The following is a 24,216-nucleotide window of genomic DNA, read 5'->3' as shown; positions in this document are numbered from 1 at the left end:
AACGCAATTAAGATTATAAATTGAACAATAGTTTTAGTTTTTAGAAGAGATATCAATCGGCCAACTCACTCGATTAAAGCTATTTTCACTATTCATATTGATAAGACTATTTTATTTTAATTTTATTCGGTCATAAGAGCATCTCCAGTGACACGGACTTCCCATAGCCTTCCCAAAAACACCTCCTGCCACGTCATACGGACTTCTCACTGCACAGTGGCGGACTTCTCATAGCCTTCACGCGCGGACTTCCCGCAATAAAAAAAATTCACAAATTCACCAAATTACACAATTTACGGAATTAAACAATATACGGAATTAAAATATTGAAACGAATATGGAGAACATACTTAATTATTTAAAAAGTACATAATTATTTAAAAAAAGTACATAATTCTAGAAAAAAAATTACATTCATATTAAAAAAACCTCATTCCCCGTCTCCCGTCTCATTCCCCGGAGCCAGAGTCGTCCCCTCCGTCGTCGGTGGCGGCGTCAACATCGGGCAGGGGTGGCAGCCTCAATTCGCTTCTCAGAGTGTCGATCCCATCCTTCAACATCTGCTTGTACATGGGATCCATCGCTGCATGCCACTTTTCCGTGGTTTCGATCATGAACTGCGTCATCTGCAGTTTGGCTAGATTGCTGAGCTCGGGAGTGATTAGAGAAGGAGGTTTCGATTGGACCTCTTGGGACCTGCTGCCACTCCCCCCGCCATACGCATCGCAGCTTTTTGCCCAACCGGGCGACGGCGGCGGGAACTCCGACGCTGCTTGGGAGAGTTCATGGGAACCGGCACTGCTGTTGTACTCGCCGGAGGCGTTGATCTTCGTCCGCTGTGGCTTGGGAGAGTTCATGGGAATCGGGACGTCCGCCGCGAACGTCCGTCCGCCTGACACAATGGCGGACGTCCGCCCGCCGTCGTCACGGACGCCCCCGGCAACGCCGCGGATCTCTTGTGTCCGCACTGGACGTCCGCATCCGCGTCCGTCGCTCGCAATGGCGGACGTCTGCCACAGATGTAGCGGATGCCGGTCGAACGTCCGCATGCACATCCGCCGTTGGAGATGTTCTAAACATGCTCTCACAGTTTTGGATTAATTTATAACAATCATTGGATATTGTTTCTTTAAACAAATACTCCGTTTGATATAAAAAATACTCCTACGTATTAATTAATTCAATTATAAATTTCTATCAAATCCATGATTCTTGCTTATAATCCAAATGTCAAGAATACCCTTGTAGTTTAGGGTTAATGGAGGTTCCACTGCATTACCTCAAAATCCACGATTCCTTGCTCCCAGCTTCCATGATTTCATCGACCAATTAAATTTATCAAGACTCAATTCGACTTCTTTCAAATTTTGGCAACGTAGATCTCCATTAATTGCTGTTTTTGCGCAGCTCGCGAATTGGGGTTAAGGTGACGCATTCATTATATGATTGGAATTTTAGCTGATTGTTTAGCTGGTTGATTCGGAATTTGTAAATCATCGGCTGCGCAGTTTTTGGTTTTAGCTGACTGTTTAGCTGTAGTATTATGTTTGAAGTACCCAGAGGATGATCGAGGTTTTTGTTGAAAATTGTGTGATTTAGAAGGGGAAGTATTTGTTGCTTGAATAATTGGATTGGGATTTTATGATTCAGATATTCAATTTGATGTGCTATCCACTATTTAGCTAGTGGAAATTGGTTAATAATGATAATTATTTGTTTCCAGTTGATTTGGCTGTTTGATTTCATGCCTAAAGTTGACTATGGTTATGTTTTTTGATGGTGCTTCTTCTTGTTGTAGCATTAAATCTAGTGATTCGATGAATTTGTTTCGTGTGCGTGTCAGTGTGTGGAATTCGTAGTCGTTAGAGAACCTTATTGGCTATTGCTAAGCTGCATAGGTGATGTTAATGGTAACTTGATTGGTGTCTTATTTCTTATTTAGAAATATGATTTGTGCTTCTGTCTTTGTATATGTGAGAGTAGGTTTATTGAGAATGGCTGACAAAGATGCTCCAGCTGAAAACGTTCCCTCTGACGAGAATAATGCACCTTCAGGGAGTGAAAGTGAGGCGTCAATTGATGAATTGGCGAGAAAGGTTCAAGAGTCACTCTCACTCTCGAAGAGGCATAAGTTTTGGGAGACCCAGCCTGTAGGCCAGTTCAAGGATGTTGGAGACACGAGCCTGCCTGAAGGCCCGATTGAGCAACCAACGCCACTGTCTGAAGTCAAGCAAGAGCCGTATAATCTCCCAGCTCCCTACGAATGGGTTACATGCGATCTGGATTCAGAGGAGGTGTGTAGTGAGGTGTATACTTTATTGACGAATAACTATGTTGAGGACGACGAGAACATGTTCAGATTCAACTACTCGAAAGAGTTTCTTCGATGGGCACTTCGTCCTCCTGGTTATTTCCGTAGCTGGCACATAGGAGTAAGGGTCAAGACTTCGAAGAAACTGGTTGCGTTCATTACTGGGATTCCTGCTAAGATACGTGTCCGTGATGCTGTGGTGCTGCTTGCAGAGGTCAATTTCCTGTGTGTTCACAAGAAGCTCCGATCAAAAAGACTTGCTCCTGTCATGATAAAGGAGGTTACTCGGAGGGTTCATTTGGAGAATATATGGCAGGCAGCTTATACGGCTGGCGTTGTTTTACCTACACCGATAACAACATGTCAGTATTGGCACAGATCGTTGAATCCAAAGAAGCTTATTGATGTTGGATTTTCTAGGCTCGGTGCAAGGATGACAATGAGCCGAACTATCAAGCTGTACAAGCTACCAGAGCAAACCACGACTCCTGGCTTTAGAAAGATGGAACCCCACGATGTTCCTGCAGTTACTCGTTTGCTTAGGAGTTATTTGAACCAATTTGCGGTGGCGCCAGATTTTGATGAGAATGATGTCGAGCACTGGCTGCTCCCCAAGGAAGACGTCGTGGACAGTTATCTGGTCGAAAGCCCTGAAAGCCACAAAATCACTGATTTCTGCAGTTTTTACACACTCCCCTCTTCGATACTTGGCAGCCAGACCCACTCAGTTCTAAAGGCGGCCTACTCCTATTACAACGTATCCACCATGACTCCCTTGCTTCAATTGATGAATGATGCCCTCATTGTTGCCAAAAAGAAGGAATTCGACGTTTTCAACGCCTTGGATGTTATGCAAAATGAGACATTCTTGAAGGAGCTCAAGTTTGGGCCTGGGGACGGGAAGCTTCATTACTATCTCTACAACTATCGGCTGAAGCACATCCTGAGATCATCGGAGCTTGGCCTCGTGCTCTTATAGATTCAGCGGTCATGCTGCCACGGGCGAGCATTTTTGTATGAGTGAGTTATTTTCTCTCTTCTTGGAAGACCTATATATCCTTTTTATCATGACATGAGTTATGCTGCTTCTATCTTTGGTATTTCTACTTGGTTTCAAACCAAGAGATTTAAATTAATTTTGTAACTGAACACTTGTTTGGGCTTCCTTTGCGTTTTACTCATCTTTTGTTCAAAGTAAATTTTAAGGACTTGTATTGTATGCATACTTGATGGACAGATTAAATACAAAAAATCCAGAATGATCTCAAATATAATTTGGTAGTATTAATTTCAACTGCTCAACCAATTAAATGTTGTTTTTTGATTGATATACTATTATATAATCGAAGTGCAGTTTGTCGAAACTTGAAATTGCTTTTGAATTCATTTCCCAACTATTAAAAACATAAATATCAGTCAACAAATTTCAATATTATCAGTCAAAGTATTTACCTTATTTTTCTTTAAAAAAGTAACATTAGCTTTTCTATTATTCTACTCCATTTCCCAATAATTTAATGTAAGGCTGATACCTACCCCTATTAATATATATTAAGCTTTTAATCAGACATTTAATTTTCCTAGTTTTATTAGGTGGATACCTCAAAAACAAAAAAGTTTTATTAAGTAGATCATTTATATCATCGCATTGACAAATTTTAATTATCTATCTATTACAAGTCACATATACATATTTTTTGCTCCAGCGCTAATATTTTTAATCTCGTGGTACATATACAAGCATAAGATACTACATAACGTGTTATTTATAACGAAATAGAGAAAAACCAAATGCATTTGATTGAAGAGAAAAAAAATTGATTCCATTCAAGAAAATTTTATCACCCCCAATTATTCATATCAATTGATTCCATTGAAGAAAAAAATTATCATAAATCTTTCATGTCAATTTTTAAAAATATTTTAAAAGTATAATAGTAGGAATGCACGTACAATTTTTGTTTAATTATAATGTTAATTTACAGAAAATTTCTCCAGACCAAACAATCTAATTAAGACAGAATTCAAAAATAGAAAAAACTCATAAGCTGACTTCCACATTTCTATTTTGCACACACAACACACAGTTCGATAGTGGAAATTTTACGACGGAATCTGCAGCTGCCTCCCTTTTTTCGACTGCTGAAAAGCTAACAAAGCTGCTCTGAATCGACGATTTGATCCTCAATTGTCAAAGATTTAGTGGATATTCCGCCAGGATGATGTACTCCGCTCGGGTTGCGCATCACGCTAGGAAGGTTTATTGTTTTCGCATTCTATTTCGTGCTTCTGCGATTGAGCGATTTTGATTTGAATCCGGAACTTGCATGAACGTGTGTGCCTGTTGGATTGCTGAAATTGTATTTTGTTTTCTCTGGAATTATCGCTGCATGATAAGCTATGTGCTCTGATGGATCGCGCGGGGATTAATTGTTCGGTGTTGATATCGGAAATTGATTAGCATATGGTTGAATGTGGTTTGCTGAAGGAGGATTTTTTGTTAAAGATGTACACATTTTTCATGCTGAATTAGATGTCTTAATGGAATTTGAGGTCTCTGAATTGTTGAACCTTTGTATCCATTTTAGATTGAATTGTTGGACAGGGCTTCCTGATGAATTTGGATTTTGAATATGTCTCTGTACAAGTGTACATTCATTTTAGTTAACCTATGTTTATGTTGATAAGTTGATTCCAGCTCTGTAGATTTACCGTTAGTCAACTTCCTCAATTCCTCTTTTAATCCGTTAATCTTTTAAAATGAGTTTACTGAAGTGCGTAGACTGATAGTTACTTGTATCCATGTTACACCCTTTTTTAAAAAAAAAATCTAGTCTTTACATGGCTGATTAAAGATAAACCACAAAGTATGTCATTTCCTTTTACATGCCTGTTGTATTGAATTACTTTGTTTCGAATGACATAACTGCGCTTCATACATACAGCTCAGACAAACCCAGAACCTTATACGAGGTCGGACAATCCATGTATGCTCTTCTGCAAATGATGTGGGATCGGTTGTCAAATCAGATGGTAAGTTGTGATATTTGCATGCTCTTTCTTTTAACAAGACTGGTCTCTCTTCTTTGTTGATGCATAACAGCATAACACAGGAATTTGAACATGTGGTCCTTTCCTATATTACGAGGCTTACACTTGAGTTTATGCTCCCTTAACCGCTTACGTCACACTCTAAATAGGCATAGTTTGGCTGATATAGTCTCAGGACCTATAATTTAAGCAATCATTCCTGACTGGAATCTTTTAACACCTTTGGCCTGCTGTCTGAAAACATATTTCCTGATAGAGCATGTTAAACGATGGCTTCAAAAAGTTTTTATCTTACACTTTGTTGGCATTGTCTGAGTATGGCACATCGTGTTAGACAAATTAAAATTCACATATGGATTTAAGCTTTGGCTTGTGGCATGGACTTCCAGCCTTGTCAACTTATGCTCATTTGTTATTGATTATCGATGTGGTATCCAATTTGGTACAGATATTTCAAGACATTGTGGTCTTGGAGCCATCGACAAGAATGACAGTCGAAAGTTCTCCAGTATGCGCTCTATCAGCCCTAATTATGTGCCAGTCAGCAGAATGATGGTAATTACCAATTAATACTTGAACTATATGGTGTTTTACAAGTATCTGTATTTAGCTGGGAAGATTCTGATAACGATTATGTAATAAAGACGTCTGCTGTAAAAATGAGCAATGGAAATGCTTTCTGGGCAGCCAGAAGTCCTGCACCAGCAATAGGCGTGAACTATAACAGGTTCTCGGTATCTTTCAACCATTTTTGCATTTCTTGTAAAGAGACATAGCTCTTTAACTGGCCTCTTTGGTATGCTTATTTCCAGCCAATCTGAAAGAAATCCCAGACAGTTTTCAACAGATTCAGGTTAGTTGGTATTCTGTAAGCCACATTTAGTGCTAATTTAGCACTTTGAGATGTTATTTGGTCGTGTATTGTGGGAAGGTTAGGATTTAGGTTACTCAGTCACCATATTGTGATTTATAAATTTCTTAGTGCATCCATTTGACTTGTTCACACAAAATCTATTTGTAATTGGATAACCCACTGTTTTGTGATTTAACTGTTGTTTTGGCAAGAATGGATGTTTTCTTGAATTTTGGTTGATGCATATCAAACTATAGCTAAACATGCTACTCTCTTTCAGGTCTTCCGCCTCACTTTGAAATTGGAATGCCTTCTCTCTCACCCACAATGACAGAGGCAAGCATCTCTCTCATAATCATCTCGTTATTTGCTAGTATCAACAATAATACTAAAGGGTTGTTTGTTTGCTGTAATGTAGGGTAATATTGCGAGGTGGTTGAAGAAAGAGGGTGATAAAGTTTCTACTGGAGAAGTGCTTTGTGAAGTGGAAACTGTAGGTTCTATTGGTTCTCTACTCAATTTTACTGAACATGCTACCATACTCTCCTGGTAATCCAATAGCTGATTGTACGTCAATTAACATCTTAAGGATAAAGCAACAGTAGAAATGGAATGCATGGAGGAAGGTTATCTTGCAAAAATCTTGCGTGGGGATGGATCAAGTGGGATTAAAGTTGGTGAGGTATGGCTCTGTTATCCGACTATAGGACTTATGTTCAAACTATGTCTTCATACTTCCGTTCTCATCTTCTTAACACATTTAAAACAAAGATAGAACAAGAATCAAGTTATTTGCTTGATTTATTTAGGGGTTATTTAGTTTTTTTTATCATGGATTTGCGCCCTCACCTTGGCACATATTTTTATTGCTATTCTAATAATGTTTGCTAGGCCCTTTATTAATTTGATTGTCTTTAGCTTGTTGCTTGACGTTGTTCACTTGGTTTATGTGATTTCAGCTGGTTCAATATTTTCCGTCGATGAATTCCAAGTCAATCATTAGATTTCCTCTGTACAAGTCATCATCTTCTAATTTCATGGGAATTCACCTTTCTTGTGTGTCAAATGAATTAGAAAGATTTAGGGCTCGCTGGTGCTACTGCCTGGAAAATATATTCAGATTTTGAAACTAGTGCTGAGCACAGCTAAAAAGTTTGCAGTAAATGGCTGTCTTGATATTGAATGAAGCTAGAAGAATGCATATGCAGTTGATTACTCAGCCTTCTCGTTGGTGACTGACCAAATTATTATTTTGACTAGATAATTGCCGTAACTGTTGAAGAAGAGAGTGATATTGCTAAATTTAAGGACTATAGTCCAGCATCAGATGCTGCGCCAGCACCCCCACCCAAAGAGACGTCTGCTCCAACTCCACCAAAAGAAAAGGTGTCACAAGCGTCTTCTGCTCCAGCAGAGCCCAAAGTTTCCAAGCCTAGTGCGCCTTCTGCATCTGGAGATCGTATTTTTGCCAGTCCGCTTGCCAGAAAACTTGCGGAAGATCACAGTGTAAATTAGATGGCCTTGTCTATGATATTTCACTGGACTAAATCTATAGTTTTTTACTCATGTTTCATATATATTGAAGCGGCGTGTTTAAAGCAGTATACTTGCACACCATTAATGCAGGTAACTCTTGCAAACATCAGAGGAACTGGTCCTGATGGACGCATTGTCAAAGCAGATATTGAAGATTATCTTGGTATATATTTGGGACTGTGTTCATGTAGTTTGATGCCATCAGAACTATTCTCTTTCTTCACTCATTGAAATCTACTTCTTTACCAACTAATGAGTTTTTTTAAAACAAGAATCTAAATCATTTTGCACTCTCCTCCTTACAGCTTCACCTTCAAGTAGTAAAGAAGTTTCACAAGCTCCTAAGGCTGCTACCGCAACAGTTGCTGGTTTAGATTACACTGACATCCCACACTCGCAGGTCAGAAAGGTAATATTTTCTGACTGCTGGCACAATCATCCTTGTCTTATGAATATATCAGGTTGTTGGGTCTCTCTCTCTCTCTCTCTCTCTCTCTCTCTCTGCTTTGTGGTTCTAAGATCTCACTATGCCTAGAAATGTGGGGATATTTTTTACATATGCTTGTTTGCTACTATGTACTTTCTATTAGAGTTTGGGGCAACATTTTTCATGTAACATGGTAGTATAAAAGTGATCTGACCCCCAATATAGCATCTCAATTGGAATAAGAGATCTCTGTAACAGTTAGCATAGCAACCATATCTGTGGCATGTGTATATGCATATGTTCTAAAATCAATCATATCACATCGACAATTTTGACATAATTCAGCGTGCTATGTTGATAACATATTCCATCTGTGTGACAGGTGACAGCAGCGCGATTATTGCAGTCCAAGCAAACAATCCCACATTATTACCTGACTGTAGATACATGTGTTGACAAGCTTATGGAGTGAGTGTGCATTGTTCTGCAAATTAGAATGACCCATCAAAGTTACCTATATTATTTATTTTAACCTCTTCCTGATCTGCAGATTGCGTTCCCAGCTAAATTCATTGCAAGAAGCTTCAGGTGGGAAAAGAATTTCAGTTAACGATCTTGTTATTAAGGTATGATAGGCCTTCTTTGAGGGAGTGCTACCTTGTTTTCATCATTTGATGAATGATATATGCATGTTTATCTGCACTTTCTCTTTTATCAAGTTGCTTCTATTTGTGAGAACTTACTTCCTCGTTGTAAGATATTAGATTCACTTAAGAAAGAAAATTAGCTGTGTTTTATACTTATTTTCTAGGAGAATGAAATTCTTTCATGGACTTAAAATATATTGTGCTTGGATAGATTTTTCATTTTCCCATGAATAATCCATTAAACGACTTTTTTCACTGCAGGCTGCTGCCCTGGCCCTTAAAAAAGTCCCTCAGTGCAACAGTTCATGGACCAATGATTATATTCGCCAGTAAGTATACTTTGTAACGAAGGTTATACTGTTACAGTTTAACACATGCCTCTTACTTGCTAACTCTTGTGTTCACAGGTTTAACAATGTGAATATTAATGTTGCTGTGCAGACAGAAAATGGACTGTTCGTGCCTATAGTTAGGGTAAGTCATCTTACAAGTTTAATACATATCTTGTAAAAGCATTCTCTTCCCAGTTGATATGTATGATATGACAATTGTGCCTCTCAACTATTTACTCTAAAACTCAAGGACGCTGACAAGAAAGGCCTATCAAGAATCTCTGAGGAAGTTAAGAATTTAGCTCAAAAGACCAAGGAAAACAGCTTGAAGCCAGAAGATTATGAGGTGAAGCAGAAACTTCAATGGTCATTCTGAAAGACTCGATTACTGATCACATCTATCTAACTAAATATGGTTTGCAGGGTGGTACTTTCACAGTATCAAACTTAGGTGGTCCTTTTGGCATCAAGCAATTTTGTGCCATTATTAATCCGCCCCAAGCTGGCATTCTGGCAGTTGGCTCAGGTAATTTGAGCTTCTATCTGTTATTGCAGTACAACATGTTTCGGTAGTTGCTTAGTTACTGATGTTTTATGTCCTCACTCTGCATGATCAGCTGAGAAAAGGGTGATGCCGGGCGCCGGCCTTGACCAGTTTAAGTTTGCTTCATTCATGTCCGTGACACTGAGCTGTGATCACCGGGTCATTGATGGTAAGCAGCTAATTGCAGATCAGATACAACATAGCCAGTACCATTTCATCTTAACTATTTTGAGGTTCAACTTCTCTAATGTGCTACTGATACTGTGTATAGGTGCTATCGGAGCAGAATGGCTCAAGGCGTTTAAAGGTTACATTGAGAATCCAGAGACGATGTTACTTTAAATAGTGAATGTCATCCTTCTGCTCCAAGTTATTCTGCTTCGGCCATAGGTGAAGAAGGGTTGGATACAACACATGTTCATTCAGATCCTTCTTTGTTTTAGAAGAATCTTTCTTTTGATTCACTATGTGGCTAACGTATGCTCGAATAATCGGTCGTATGAACCGATTTTTGCTGATATAGAGTGTAGAAATCTACCCAGCATGATATGATTTCCTGGCCATAGACTCTGCCTTCTTGGACATACATGTGAAGAAAATAAAATATTTCCCGATTGGTTGGAAATTTGGAATGAAATGAGATGTTTGAATGTCACTGCACACATTAAACACATCGGACATTCAGCTAAAAAGGTTGTGATGTAAATTAATCAAGTGCAAGAAAACAGCAAGCCACGACACAAATCGATTGAGCGAAAAATCATCTCATGAAGTCGAATAAGTAGGTTATAGAACAGATGTTCAACTAACCATCGAAAAGTATACAATCATAAGATAGAGATAGATGAAAAAGTTGACACTACTAACTACGAGAGGCTCATCCAGTTGCATATTCATAACATGAAACGTTTTACAAGACTAAGGCACAGCGACAACTACTGGCAGCGTCACGAATCAGACTTGTTTACAAGGTAAGCTATGAAAAATGCAAACAAAACTCTTACCATCATTTCCAGTAGACCCCAACACGAAAACACAAATGAACAAGAGAGCTATGTGGAAAAACTATAGGACGTACTGAGTAGTACAGAGGTTCGAACACCCAACAGTCAGATTATCAACGTTAGCCACATACGAAACTACATTATCACACAAGCTGAACATAGAACTACATGCTTACTAGTTATCCCAAATAATCCACATCAGAGGTTATGAAATAGCACAGTGATGATTATGAAGTGAAATAGCACACCAGTCTTCATACAAATGTAGTAACACATAAGCATCAAAATGAGGAAAACCAACCTAAAAGTAACAAGAGAAGATGACACAAAACATCAAACTACCTCACTACAGTATTGATTAGCAAACCTATATCACTGTAAAGCACAAAAACTTGCATAATTCAATTAACAGTATATCCTACATCAATCAAGTAATGAAAGGGCAGAGAAAACCACATAAAAAGCTGAGTTACAGGCTAATTACATCAATGAAATATGCAAGAAGAAAAGCACACAACATTATAAGAAAGTGAATATTAAGGATAGCAGTGGCCAATGTTTCCTGGGCATTATTCAGGAAAATGAAATCTCATTCTACAACACTATATCATATACTACTCACTACAGATAGAAAAAAATTGTGCCTCTTTTATGCCAAAGATTCGAATTTCCATCGCCAGAACAGCTCAACGACTATCAAAATTTCACCTCTAGGCCATCAATTAATCAATTGAAGATCACCAAAACACCAAGCGAAAATGCAAATTTCAAAATTGACAAGAAGATAAATTTGTTGTTAAAAAAAAAATTGAATGCTCAAAGCGGAATGTATCGTTTCAGGTAGGGTTTCCCCGCGACGGCGGCGCCCACCACCACGCCTCCGAGCGCTCCCGCAAGCGCCGCCGCCCTCGGGCCGGACGCCGCCTTGTGCAGGGCTCCGGTGGCCAGGCCCGCCACGACGCTGTTGATCACGTCGTCGGTGTCTCTCCACGCGACCATGCCGCTCTCGAGGCCGGCGTACATGAGGCCGATCACGCCGCAGCGGTTGCCGATCTGGCGGCCCTTGTGGCCTGAGCCGTTGAGGATCCGGTTGATTTTGAGCTTTAGGGTATCGGTGGGCTCGATCGCCTTGACCGCGGTGCCGAGGCCCTGGGCGGCGCCGGCCGTGGCGCCGGCGAGGTAGCCGATTCCGGTGTAGTAGGTGATGTTCTCCCCCCAGGAGCGGCGCTGCGCGAGTGATTCCTCCTGGAAGAGGAATTCCGGGTGCGTGGGGAGGTGGTATAGGGTTTGCGAGGGGAGGTTGAGATCCTTGTACGGATTGTAAAGTCGGCGATTTGAGGCGGTTTCGTCGTCGCTGTGGCTGCGATTCGGGGACTGAGGCGTGTACGCCATGGCAAGAGACAGAGAGGAGTTTAGTTTTAAGCTTCGGAATTTGCTGAAAATTTCAGATACTAGTAGTATTTATACACAAATACGACGTCGTATGTCAAACCGACTCACTTTATATTTGAAGTTGTAAACAAAATTGATGAATGTAGCTCTGATGATTTAAAAATTTGTTAGTGTGCATTCAACAACTAATACGAATCATCCACCAGTTTCAGGTTCTGCAAAAAGGTAAAAATGTCCATCTCTATCCTCACCGGCTTCACAAATTTGAATTGAATCAGTATTCATTATCGATCTGTGAGCTTGTCTCTCTTATCCGATGCAGATCGGGTAATATCACCGAATCAAGATCCGGCCGGTCTCTCTTCCTCAGTTCACAGCATTGCAAGGCCAATTTCGCCATGGCGAGGGCAGCCTCGACGGGCCAGTCTTTCACCGTCTGATCAAGCACCTCCGCAAACTTGCCCTTCTCTATCGCCTTATCGACGACATAGGTCAGTCCCATCGCTGGCTTGGCAGTGAGAATCTGCAACAACACCACACCAAACGAATACACGTCCGACTTAGTCCCCAGCATCCCGGTCTGCTGGTACTCCGGATCTATGTAGCAGAACGTCCCCGCCGCTGCAGTCATGCAGCATTGCGTGATGGAATCCGCCACCGATGGCGGGACCAGCCTGGAAAGCCCGACGTCGCTGATCTTACTCACGTAGTTTCTGTCTAGCAGGATGTTGGCCGGCTTGAGGTCACGGTGCACGAGGGGCTCTGGCCTCGTCCGATGCATAAAATTCAGGGCGGTCGCGATCTCCACGGCTATTCTGAAACGATCCCTCCACGATAGAGGAGCGCTTCCGTTTAAGCAGTTTAGCCGGTCTTCTAGGCTTCCGTTCTCCATGTGCTCGTAGACAAGGCAACCGTATTCCGGACAGGCGCCTAACAGGATGACCATATTCGGATGCCTCATAAGGCTCAGCACCTCGACCTCTCTCTGGAACTGCTTCTCGCCTTGCGACATGTCCGGCCTGAGAACCTTGATGGCGACGCGCGTGTGGTCGAGGCTCCCCTTGAAGACAGGGCCGTATCCGCCCTCGCCAATCTTCTCTGTCCCCGCGAAGAAGCTCGTCGCCTCTTGGATCTCTTCCATCGTGTACTTTCTGTATTGAACCTCGGTGTTTGCTAGCGCGTGGATCGCCTTGTCCTTTTCCTTCGCCTCGGCTCTCAGCTTCTTCTCTGCAGACTTCCTCTTCTCCGACTCCAGCTCTGCTATGCGCTGCGCCGTCTGTGCTAGCTCCACCGCGGCCTTGCACTTCAGCTTCTCCCTCTCAACCATGGCCATTGCAGCCTCTTGAGAATGGTCACCATCCTATTATGACAACAGGTGTATTCATGAATAGTTAAACCATCTGATATTTAGTATGATTGTTGCAACTTTACATACATTAACCGAAGCCGCCTCGGATTCGTGACAGACTACATTATACGTCATTGTGATTCGCTTCATCTCGCGCTTCAATCTCCCGAGCTCGTCATCCACGTCCTGAAAATAAATGCCAAAATTCTTGGTTGAATGTGTTAGCGTCTCTTTCTTTTCGTGCAATGGCGAAGAAATTTTGGACTTACCGCTGTTTGTGAGAAGCTCGGTGACAGGGACGTCCGGGGCTGGTCTAGATGTTCATACGAGACTTCCGAAGGGAAACTACGCAAATCCGAATGATCACTAGAAGAAGCCATGGAATAGGATGGGCTCTCGTCCCTGGTCCGGACTTGATGAAGGCTGTGGTGCTTCATAGACCTTAGTACGTTCGATACATCGGAGGTGAGCTTCTTGGCACTAGCCCCGGAGAAATTGCTGCTGCTGTAATAGCTGCTGCCTACGCCGATAGATTCGTAGCTAGTAGCATCTGATCCCCTTTGAAGAGACTCGTTGGAATGTTGAGGTGAATTTATCCTTCCGAAACCCCTGTCTCTCGCAGTGAGCTGACGAGACTCTCTGCTGTTGAACCCGTGCTTGTCGCCATCCTGATCACAGCCGCCAGAGACGGAGCTTTTCCAGCTGTCCTGACTGTAAAGAGACGTTGCCAATCAAGAAAAAAAATAAACCATCTACTACCATTACAGGAATTGGCGAAGTTCTTACGGTTGAAATTTTGGAGCCTCGTGCGAGCCAGAGCTTGTGGTGCTGTTGGGAGTTCCGTTGTCGTTGGCAGTTTTCAGCTTCTGCGCCTTCGTCTTTGAGACGGAGTACACGCTGCAGAAATCGGGCGCCATCTTCATCAAAGAACTCGGAACATCCGGATTTTTAAAGGCCCTGAGGAAGAGAAGTGTTATGAAGAATCATGGGTGAGTGAGAATGTGAGATGCTACCTTGCTATGGCACCTCGGCTCGAAGCGCCTAACACCAAATTCATCATGGTGTTCCGCCTGGCGAACTCCGCGAGCGTGGTTGACACGTCGTTGCCTTGCAGGATAACCTCTTTTACGCGAATCTGCAGTCGCCACGATCACCAAGAAAACGAAAAAGAAGGTAAGTTCGTCATGGAGTTTGATTGCTTTTTTGTTAGTGTTATTGTAGAATTCACGATAATGTACACATGCAGGCAGTTCTAGTGGCGGGTCCAGAATTTTTTATGATACGTAGAGATGTTGCACGATGCTAGGGTATTAGGTTCGTTGTTTACCCCTTTTCGAGCACAAAAACCGCGAAAGGGAAGGAATAGTTGCTGTGTTTCAGCTGGAGTTGGCTCTCTTCCCTCTCTAGGAATATCATCTGCAGAATGACCAAAATTAGCTATCCTTCACACCTATGAAATTATTACAAGAATTATTAAGCTTCATAATTTACTTTTACACAATTTTAAAGCAAAATCCATCATTAGACATCTATAAATCTCAATAACTAAAATAAAATTCGTTAATTTTCGATTCATACACAAATCAACGAAGAGGGAGAGGGAGAGAGTACTTGATTCAGAGCCATTTTGGATTTTAACATGGACGAGGAGAATGTTGTTATCTTTCAACCTCAATTTTTCAAGAGCCCATTTCACGGCGGATTGGCTGTTTTTGTCTTTGTCGATTCCCACCGCCGTCGATATTCGGTTCTCCTCGTACATATTTGTCATTATTTTATTTTATTTTTTGTATATATATCTATATAGGCTACGTATTGAATACGTACGTCACGACGCGTCGACAGAGCGGCGGTGGCGCTGGACAGCAGCGGCGGCGGTTGCTGGTTGTGCGCTACCGGCCATGCACGCAGACCGCCGGAGAAATTTTTGAGTCGTTGTCGGAAATTTATGAAAATATTTTTATGTTTTTATTGAATTTTTTGACTATATTTGGGGTAGGGGTTTTACTCCCTACGAACCTATGGTGTTCCATAAGATACGGCATTATTCTAATATAGTCAAATTAATACTCATTTATCACAAATTATACTAACAAAATATTATTGTAATTTTCTTCGAAGTTTGTTTGATTTTGGGCCGATTATGATACCATATGATAAGATCGGCATATTGGTTTGGGATCATAAATTAAATGGAACATCAACTTACTAAAATTACCTTTTAATAAAGTCCAAATACTCATGGAGAATAGAATTTATACGTCGAATTTACTTTGTTTTAAAAAATTTAAATGCTTAGTGATGCATTCTTTCAAAAGATTTACATCAACAAAAAAGTGTAAATTGTTCAAAACCTGTATTTTTATTCATGTATTTCGATCCTTACAGTGGAGGAATGGGCTGTCTAAATACACAATGATACATAATGAAATCTTCTATACATGGTAAGGATTTTCCCTAGTATCAATTATCATTAATGTGCATATCAATTCTTTGGTGCTTGATTGATCCTTGATTGATTTCTTTCCAACACTCCCCCTCAAGTTAAGTGATGGGATCACCCATTCTTAACTTGTCCAATACTCCATGAAAGCTCCTCGAGTCTACTGCCTTTGTGAGGATGTCTGCCAGTTGGTCTTCGGATCTAACAAACGGGATTTCCACCACCTTAGCTTCAATATTATCCTTGATGAAGTGTCGATCAACCTCGACATGCTTCGTTCGATCATGCTGGACCGAGTTCTCTGATATACTGATTGCTGCCTTGTTATCACAGAACAGTTTACACGACTCTCGTGAGATCAGATCCAGTTCCGTCATCAACTTCTTTAGCCATAGGATTTCAGTCAGACCACTTCTAATTCCTCGAAACTCAGCTTCAGCACTTGATAGAGCCACTACCTTTTGCTTGTTGCTCCTCCAAGTAACAAGATTTCCCCCAACAAAAGTAAAGTAGTCGGCAGTCGACTTCCTATCGTTAGGATTTCCAGCCCAATCAGCATCGGTGAAACCATGAATTTCAAGGTGTCCATGTTTTTCAAACATAATCCCATGCCCTGGTGTTCCCTTTAGGTAACGAACAATCCTCAATGCCGCTTCCCAGTGAGCAGTTTGGGGTGCATGCATGAACTGGCTGACCACCCCTACTGCATATGCAATGTCAGGTCTAGTGTGGGATAAGTAGATCAACTTCCCTACTAGGCGCTGGTACCTTGTGCGAGGGGTCGATTCTGCCCCTTCAACTATCTGCAGCCCATGATTCTGTACCATAGGAGTATCCGCTGGCTTGCAGTCAAGTAACCCGGTTTCTGCCAGAAGATCGAGTACATACTTCCTTTGGTTAATGAAGATTCCCTTTCTTGACCTCAATACTTCTATTCCTAAGAAATACTTGAGTAGACCCAAATCTTTCATTTGGAATTCGGTAAACAAATTCTTCCTCAACTGGTTGATCTCATCCTCATCATCTCCCGTGAGTATCATATCGTCTACATAGATGATTAAGCATGTGATCTTACCTTCTCTTTTCTTTAGAAAAAGTGTGTGGTCTGAGTTACTTTGCTTGTATCCGTACTTCTTCATCACCTCCGTGAACCTCCCGAACCAAGCTCGAGGTGACTGTTTGAGTCCGTACAAGGTCTTCTTCAGCTTACAGACCCTTCCTCCTTCAAAATCTCCTGAAAAACCCGGCGGTGCCTCCATGTAAATTGGTTTCGACAGTTCACCATGTAGGAATGCATTGGTCACGTCAAACTGATGCAGTGGCCAATCTCTGTTTGCCGCTATAGAGAATAACACCCGAATAGTGCTCATCTTCGCAACTGGTGAGAACGTTTCAGCATAGTCGACTCCATATGTCTGAGTGTACCCTTTCGCCACCAGTCTTGCTTTATACCGTTCAATAGATCCATTTGGCCTCCTTTTTATGGTGAAGACCCATCGACACCCCACCGTGCGGACTCCATCTGGCTTTAGACATACCTCCCATGTTTTGTTCTTCATCAGGGCTCTTATTTCAACTAGCATTGCCTCTCTCCAATGGGCAATTCTCATGGCTTCATCTGCTGTCCCTGGTAGTTCTTCTTCTTCATAGAGGGCTGCTGCAAACGCCCTTGCCATCTCACTCAAGTTTGCCTTCGCCAGATTTGCCACAGAATACCGATTTTTTGAGCTAGTCCTCTCTGGGCTATAGCGCTTTGCTGGTACACCTCGAGTACTCCTTGGTGGGAGTACATATCTTCCTGTATCACCGTCAATCGCTGTATTTTCCTCTACACCGGACTCATTAGTCATGATAGTTGTACTGTCTGAGCTAGTTTCAGGAATTACCTCGGATATCACTGGAGGAGGATCCGATTGAGACGTAGGCGACAGAGGAGGCTCCATAGTAGACGGGATCGGCTCGGCGGTGACACTAGCCTGCTCTGTTGGTTCCGCCAGTGAGTCGTCTGATTGTGGCGACACAGCCCAACTAAGGGGTCTAATGTTATCACTCGAATTCTCCCCCTGGCTATTATAACTCTCCCCCTGACCCCGAGTTTGGGTTTGAAAAAAAAATTCACACTCCAGAAAATTACAGTTCATAGTTGTTATTATTTTCCTAGTAGTGGGGTCATAGCAACGGTACCCTTTCTGATTTGTCCCATATCCCAAGAAAACACACTTAAGAGCACAAGCAGAAAATTTACTTCTTTCATGTTTGGGAATATGTACATAAACAGAGCAGCCAAAAACTCGAAGGGAAAGAGTAAGGGGTTCTGGAATTTTAGCAAGGGCCGAAAGTACCTGTAGGGGGGTTCGCATACCCAAAATTTTGGTAGGAAGGCGATTGATTAAGTACACAGCGGTAGCAACAGCTTCGGGCCACAAAAATTTAGGAACATTTGAGTCAAAAAACAGGGCTCGGGTGACTTCCAAAATTAACCTATTTTTTCGTTCCGCTACTCCATTCTGTTCCGGGGTATAGGGGCAAGTAGTTTGATGAACGAGGCCTTTATTTTGAAAAAATTCTGTCATTTCCTTATTAACAAATTCCCTACCGTTGTCAGATCGAAGGACCTTAATAGAAGTTTGGAACTGAGTTTGAATTAAGGTGAAGAATTTGACAAATTTTTCAAAAACTTCTGACTTATTTTTCAAAAAATATACCCAAGTTAATCTTGTGCAATCGTCCACAAATATGAGAAAATATCTAAAACCATGATCACCAACAACAGGCGCTGGGCCCCACACATCAGCATGTACCAAGGAAAAAATACTCTCAACTCGAGTCTCCCTAGATTTGAAAGATTGTCTGTGGCTTTTCGCCAAAACTCAAGATTCGCATGAAATGTCTTTAAATTTAGAAAACTTAGGAAACAGAATTTTAAGATAACCCGAGGATGGATGTCCCAATCTGCGGTGCCACAACCAAGCTTCTCGATTAGCAGATCCGTGAGCAAGCATCGCGGTGCCACCTTGTTGAGTAATCTCATCCACGTAGTAGAGACCTTGACGCTCAGTGCCACGCCCAATTATCCTCCTCGTCCTGATATCCTGTAAAACACAGAAATTGGGATGCATCAGTAACGTACAATTGAGCTCTTTAGTCACGTGACTAATAGACATGAGTTTATGGGACAATTTGGGCACATAAAGGCAGTTGGTCAATTTTAACGTTGGTGAGATTTGAATGGTCCCACTTCCACTAACGGCTGTCAGTTCCCCATCGGCAGTTTGAATTGAACTTTTCATAGCCTCATTTATCACAGAAAAATCATTCTTATCATATGTCATTGTATCCGTGGCCCCGCAATCAAATATCCATCCACTCTCCTTAGAATCAGTTATATTCTGGGCCATAAATGCAGTAGAAATTTTTTCTAGGGGTGCAAAGGGATTTGGGGTCAGATATGATATTTTTGACAAAGTTTGGGCTGATTTTCGGTTTTTAATAGGCTGGGGACTATTTTGAACACAACTATTTATGGAGGGGTCAGATTCTAAATTGTGGGGTACTGTATGTAATTTAGGCATACTGGGGGGACTTAATTGAAAAACTTGTGGATTAGGGTTAGACAACCCTAATCCGATACCTCCAATTCGCGAGGCGCCTCCTTTCCTCTCTGCAAACGCTGCCTCTCCGATCATCCCGTCCGCCTCTCCACGTCTGCCGCCCCCGCCTGCTCGGGAGTCTCCATCTCCGATCCTCCCCCGAGGGTTGGTAGCCTCGCAGTTGCCCCCTCCGGTTGGGAATAGTCCGCCGCTTCCATTCTCTTCCATCCCAATTGCCAATCGGGCCTTTGCCTTCTGGTTTTCGTCCCACCGGTCGGGAAATCCGACCAGGAGGAAGCAAGATTCTCTGGTATGCTTATGTTTTCCGCAATGGGAACACCACATCTTTGACTTGTCTGGTTTGAAACCTGTTCGTCGGTTGGGTCCGGTGGCGGGTGGCGGTGGGGGATGATTGGGGCGTTGCTGAGGTAGATTCCGGGCCGCGAATCCGAGCCCTACTCCGCCCGATGATGAGTCGTCATTCGTCGTGCCGGTCGGAGGATCCGTGTTTGCTGCCGGGGGCATGATTTTGAGCCGGGTAGCTTCTCGTTTCACCCGTCCGTACGCTACTTCGGCTGAGGGCAGTGGTTGCTCTTTGAGGATGTCTCGCCGGATTCCATCATACTTCTCATTCAATCCGGTGAGGAACTTGAATAAGCGTCTCGTTCCGATGTAGGTTCGAAACTGTCCGACCCCTTTGTCGCAGCAATCGATCGGGCGATTTTCGCATCGATCTATTTCTATCCAGATTCCGTGGAGACGTCGCCAGTAAGTCTCGAGTCCTTGTTCTCCTTGCACTATTTTACTCGCTCGTTCCTTCAAATCGTACAGCAGGTATGGATCGGCGGTGCTAGCGAATGTAACAAACAAGCTCTCCCACAGAGCTTGCGCGGTTTGGTGGTGCGCGAAGTCCACGACAATATCAGTTTCGATATTGTCGACTATCCATGAGAACACGATCATGTCGGTTTCTTCCCATTCGGTATAGCCCTTCGCTCCCGGTTCTGGGGGTTGTGGTACTCCTGTGATGTGCCGATTCGCACGTCTTCCTCCAATGGCAATTCTCATCAGCTTTTGCCATAGAGGATAGTTATTTCCATTAAGTTTGACTGCTAGAGTAACTTGTTTACTCATACTCAATCTTGGATCTTCTGCATATGGTTTATCTTCTTTGTCGTCTGACATTTTTGTGTAGGTATGGATGGATTTCTGCCCTGTTTTGGTCAGAGGTTTGATGAAGGTATTGGACTATGATGAATCAGTTTCTGAGTCCATCAATTTGGATCGAAAAGCATGCTCTGATGCCATGTTCAAAAGCTGTATTTTTATTCATGTATTTCGATCCTTACAGTGGAGGAATGGGCTGTCTAAATACACAATGATACATAATGAAATCTTCTATACATGGTAAGGATTTTCCCTAGTATCAATTATCATTAATGTGCATATCAATTCTTTGGTGCTTGATTGATCCTTGATTGATTTCTTTCCAACATAAGTAATCATTGCAAGATATAACTAATTAATAATCATTAGTTACATATCTATATTTAAATGAACTAGTAATTTTTTTGGGCGAGGGAATCTTGTTTGCAATTGAAACATAAAAATGAATATAATAATATCTCACATCGGTGTACACAAAAGAGTTTAATGCACTATATAAGTCTCATGGGCCTCTCCTCCTATCACCAATTGATTTTAGGATGGAACCCATTGATTTCTATCATGGTATCAGAGCGGGTCGCCGACTGTGGGTCATATTTAACTGACCCAGCAGTATAACTGGGCTGAAAATTTGGGCCAGTGGTCTAACCGATCGAAAAAAAGATTAGGCCGATTGTCCAATCGATCATAAAAAACTCCAACCCTTCAAGGTGAATCTTGGAGGGGTTGACAATTGAAACATAAAAATGAATATAATAATATCTCACATCGGTGTACACAAAAGAGCTTAAGTCCAACCCTTCAAGGTGAATGCTTAAGTCCAATCCAACCCTTCAAGGTGAAGCTTAAGTCCAACCCTTCAAGGTGAATGCTTAAGTCCAATCCAACCCTTCAAGGTGAATCTTAGAGGGGTTGACAATTGAAACATAAAAATGAATATAATAATATCTCACATCGTTGTACACAAAAGAGCTTAATCCACTATATAAGTCTCATGGGTCTCTCCTCTTATCACCAATTGGTTTTAGGATGGAACTCATAGATTTCTATCATATCTTATGCACCATTTGTGGGGTCAATGTGATAATTATTTTTCTTTTACTTTTGGTTAAATTTGTAAAATGTTGTTGTGGAAATGAGATCCCAATGAGACGTAAGCCGAATGACGTAAACATGATACAATAACTATTGAAAAATCAACTTTAACTTTGGTCTAATTACTTGGACAAAATCACACATTATAGATTAGATAAGAGCACATTTTATACACATCTCTTTACTATAAAAATTACTATAAGGTGTAAATCGTAATATTACTATGCTCCTCACCTCTCACCTCCTTATGATATCATGCAGTTGAATCGTAATTTTTTTTAGCCGTTTCAATATTTTTAATGTCTTTTACTTATTTTATTATTTCTACTATTCTATTTTTTCTATTTAATTCTCCAGTCATTCGTCTTCATATTCAAAAGAAACACATCAAGTATAATAGAACGAAGATAGTAATACTATTTCATTTTTAAAACCTTTGTTAAACATCTTTCGTAAGTTAAATTACGCACTGGTCTGGACCCGTGCTTGGGGAAAGGTTGACTGACTCGTTCCTTACCATCCCGACAACGAAGCGCAACTCGATGGTAAGACGCTTCACCTCCGACCGTTAGGCCGGGGGTCCGAGTCACTTCGGTGGTAGATGGGGAACCATCGTCGATCATCCTTTTAAAAAAAAATTACGTACTCCTTTGCCCATCTGTCTCTTTAAATATGAAATTTGACCTATTTCTTTAAATAATAGTGCTAACCATTTTTCTTATGATAATGACTAGCTGAATTAATTATAGTACATTTCTTATGATACCATAAATGTTTTGATTGGGCCACGTAGACATGAGCAAGCCGCCGGAGTGTGGGGTGTCAGTCCACTTTGGATTTTGTTAGTTTAAAATAGGTAAAATATTTAATAAAAGTAATTTACTATATACTTATATACTATCTTCTTCATTTTTTGGGTGCCAATGTCTCTTCTTTCTTAACCAATAAGTACTATTTATGTTTTTTTTTCAGAGAAAAAAGTTTATATATATCATGAAAAATAGTGTTATATTTCATTATAATTTATCCACCAAAATTAGTTATAATTTGAAAACTTTTATTTATAATTCGTGGAACTAGAGAACATTTATTGTTCTTGATTTTAAGTGAAGATTTCATTTTCTTGATTCTGGTTTTAATTTTGTTCTTGTTGGAAATGTATTCAACGAAAAATAAAAAAAAAGTTATTCCATAATTATAGATACGTAATTACAACGAAGGTTTACATGTTATAAATAAGAGTATCATTAAAAATATCTAAATTCGCATTCATGAACTTGATTTAGGTACAATTTTCAAAGTTCAAACCCAACATCAAATTCATACAATTTCATAAAAATAGGATGAATGATAGGGTCCTCGATTTAGTGAATCTCACTGAAGATCATCTCCGCTATCTTTTACTTTATTTGATTTAGTTTATTTTATTTTAGTTAGTTATTTTCCGTATCATTTGTAATCTTTTATTTTAATTATATTGCTTGATTAGCAAGATAGGTTTAGGCTTTAGAATTCTATAAATTATAGAATTCTCTAGTATTTTGATTCATTGAGAAATAAAGTATAAACTTATTCTCATTCCGGTTCTGGCGGAAATCGCCCCCTAGCACTTCAACTAGGGTTTATCTCGTTCTTCGTAATCGTTCGAGTGCTCTATTGCTGATCGATAGGATACAACATCCTATCAATTGGTGCTTCCATTGTTTACTCTTCCTCCATCCAAATCTCTCAAAACTCACGACTCACGACCAAATCCTCACAATCTCAATTCATACTCCAATCATCACAGCCACGCAGCCACCGCTTGTTTCCATGGCTTTTCTCCAGGAATCTTTACAACAACATGCTCTCCGTGAGATCCTCATGGACTTGCGCCAACTGGTTGCTGCTCATGGCGAATTTCTAGCCAATTTCAGACGTCATACACTGACCGAGGGGCCTCCGGACAGCCTTGACGAGCGCTCACCTCTACATCCGTCGTGGCATACTCGGCCGCCGGACCAGCAGCCATTCGTAGCCCCTCCGCAGTGTTGGCCGTTTCCGCCGTCGATCACCCAGGCACCGCCGGGTATCAAACCCTGGGCCGTACCACGAAACCGCCTCGAGCCACCACGTTTCGACGGAGAGAATGCTCCAGATTGGATCCGTAAGATCCAAAAGTACTATAATCACAACTACACACCGCTAGATGATCGTCTTTATCTTACAAAATACTTGTTCGATCACCCGGTGTTAGTTTGGATGACAGACTGGACGGATAATAATGACGGAAAAGTTGTATCCTATCGATCAGCAATAGAGCACTCGAACGATTACGAAGAACAAGAACGATTACGAAGAACGAGATAAACCCTAGTTGAAGTGCTAGGGGGCGATTTCCGCCAGAACCGGAATGAGAATAAGTTTATACTTTATTTCTCAATGAATCAAAATACTAGAGAATTCTATAATTTATAGAATTCTAAAGCCTAAACCT

General features: G+C 41.3%; 4 protein-coding genes across 5 annotated transcripts; 2 read left to right on the top strand and 2 right to left on the bottom strand.

Moving 5' to 3' along the window:
* The first annotated feature begins 1,221 nt into the window (after nucleotides 1–1,221).
* LOC121797763 (glycylpeptide N-tetradecanoyltransferase 1-like) lies at nucleotides 1,222–3,510 on the top strand. The gene is made up of 2 exons (XM_042196469.1): nucleotides 1,222–1,426; nucleotides 1,984–3,510. Exon 2 carries the CDS (start codon nucleotides 1,995–1,997, stop codon nucleotides 3,288–3,290), a length of 1,296 nt encoding a protein of 431 aa, XP_042052403.1. The 5' UTR covers nucleotides 1,222–1,426; nucleotides 1,984–1,994; the 3' UTR covers nucleotides 3,291–3,510.
* An 821-nt stretch (nucleotides 3,511–4,331) lies between these two features.
* LOC121797762 (dihydrolipoyllysine-residue acetyltransferase component 2 of pyruvate dehydrogenase complex, mitochondrial-like) lies at nucleotides 4,332–10,356 on the top strand. Its single transcript, XM_042196468.1, has 19 exons — nucleotides 4,332–4,569; nucleotides 5,257–5,344; nucleotides 5,811–5,917; nucleotides 6,007–6,089; nucleotides 6,175–6,215; nucleotides 6,496–6,551; nucleotides 6,634–6,708; nucleotides 6,805–6,897; nucleotides 7,476–7,721; nucleotides 7,842–7,914; nucleotides 8,057–8,160; nucleotides 8,561–8,646; nucleotides 8,729–8,804; nucleotides 9,087–9,154; nucleotides 9,233–9,299; nucleotides 9,408–9,503; nucleotides 9,581–9,683; nucleotides 9,775–9,870; nucleotides 9,973–10,356. Exons 1-19 carry the CDS (start codon nucleotides 4,531–4,533, stop codon nucleotides 10,041–10,043), a joined length of 1,668 nt encoding a protein of 555 aa, XP_042052402.1. The 5' UTR covers nucleotides 4,332–4,530; the 3' UTR covers nucleotides 10,044–10,356.
* Nucleotides 10,357–11,224: 868 nt separating this feature from the next.
* Nucleotides 11,225–12,191, bottom strand: LOC121797765 (mitochondrial import inner membrane translocase subunit TIM23-1-like). The gene has a single exon (XM_042196472.1). It carries the CDS (start codon nucleotides 12,095–12,097, stop codon nucleotides 11,522–11,524), a length of 576 nt encoding a protein of 191 aa, XP_042052406.1. The 5' UTR covers nucleotides 12,098–12,191; the 3' UTR covers nucleotides 11,225–11,521.
* Nucleotides 12,192–12,241: 50 nt separating this feature from the next.
* On the bottom strand, nucleotides 12,242–15,377 carry LOC121797760 (U-box domain-containing protein 35-like). Of its 2 annotated transcripts, none has more exons than XM_042196466.1 (7): nucleotides 15,057–15,377; nucleotides 14,773–14,861; nucleotides 14,459–14,580; nucleotides 14,232–14,402; nucleotides 13,715–14,156; nucleotides 13,533–13,652; nucleotides 12,242–13,457 (listed from the first exon to the last, which is right to left on the bottom strand). In XM_042196466.1, the coding sequence occupies exons 1-7, from the start codon at nucleotides 15,214–15,216 to the stop codon at nucleotides 12,372–12,374; spliced, it is 2,190 nt and encodes a 729-aa protein (XP_042052400.1). In that variant the 5' UTR covers nucleotides 15,217–15,377; the 3' UTR covers nucleotides 12,242–12,371. The 2 variants fall into 2 exon arrangements, with proteins under 2 accessions (XP_042052400.1, XP_042052401.1); XM_042196467.1 differs by having other exon boundaries at nucleotides 12,244–13,457; nucleotides 13,533–13,631.
* Between the last annotated feature and the right edge of the window lie 8,839 nt (nucleotides 15,378–24,216).

This window comes from Salvia splendens, chromosome 4, assembly GCF_004379255.2.
Source record: "Salvia splendens isolate huo1 chromosome 4, SspV2, whole genome shotgun sequence".
Classification (NCBI taxonomy): Eukaryota; Viridiplantae; Streptophyta; class Magnoliopsida; order Lamiales; family Lamiaceae; genus Salvia; species Salvia splendens.
The sequence above is the reverse complement of the archived record's forward strand: the minus strand, read 5'-3'. Positions and strand labels throughout refer to the sequence as shown.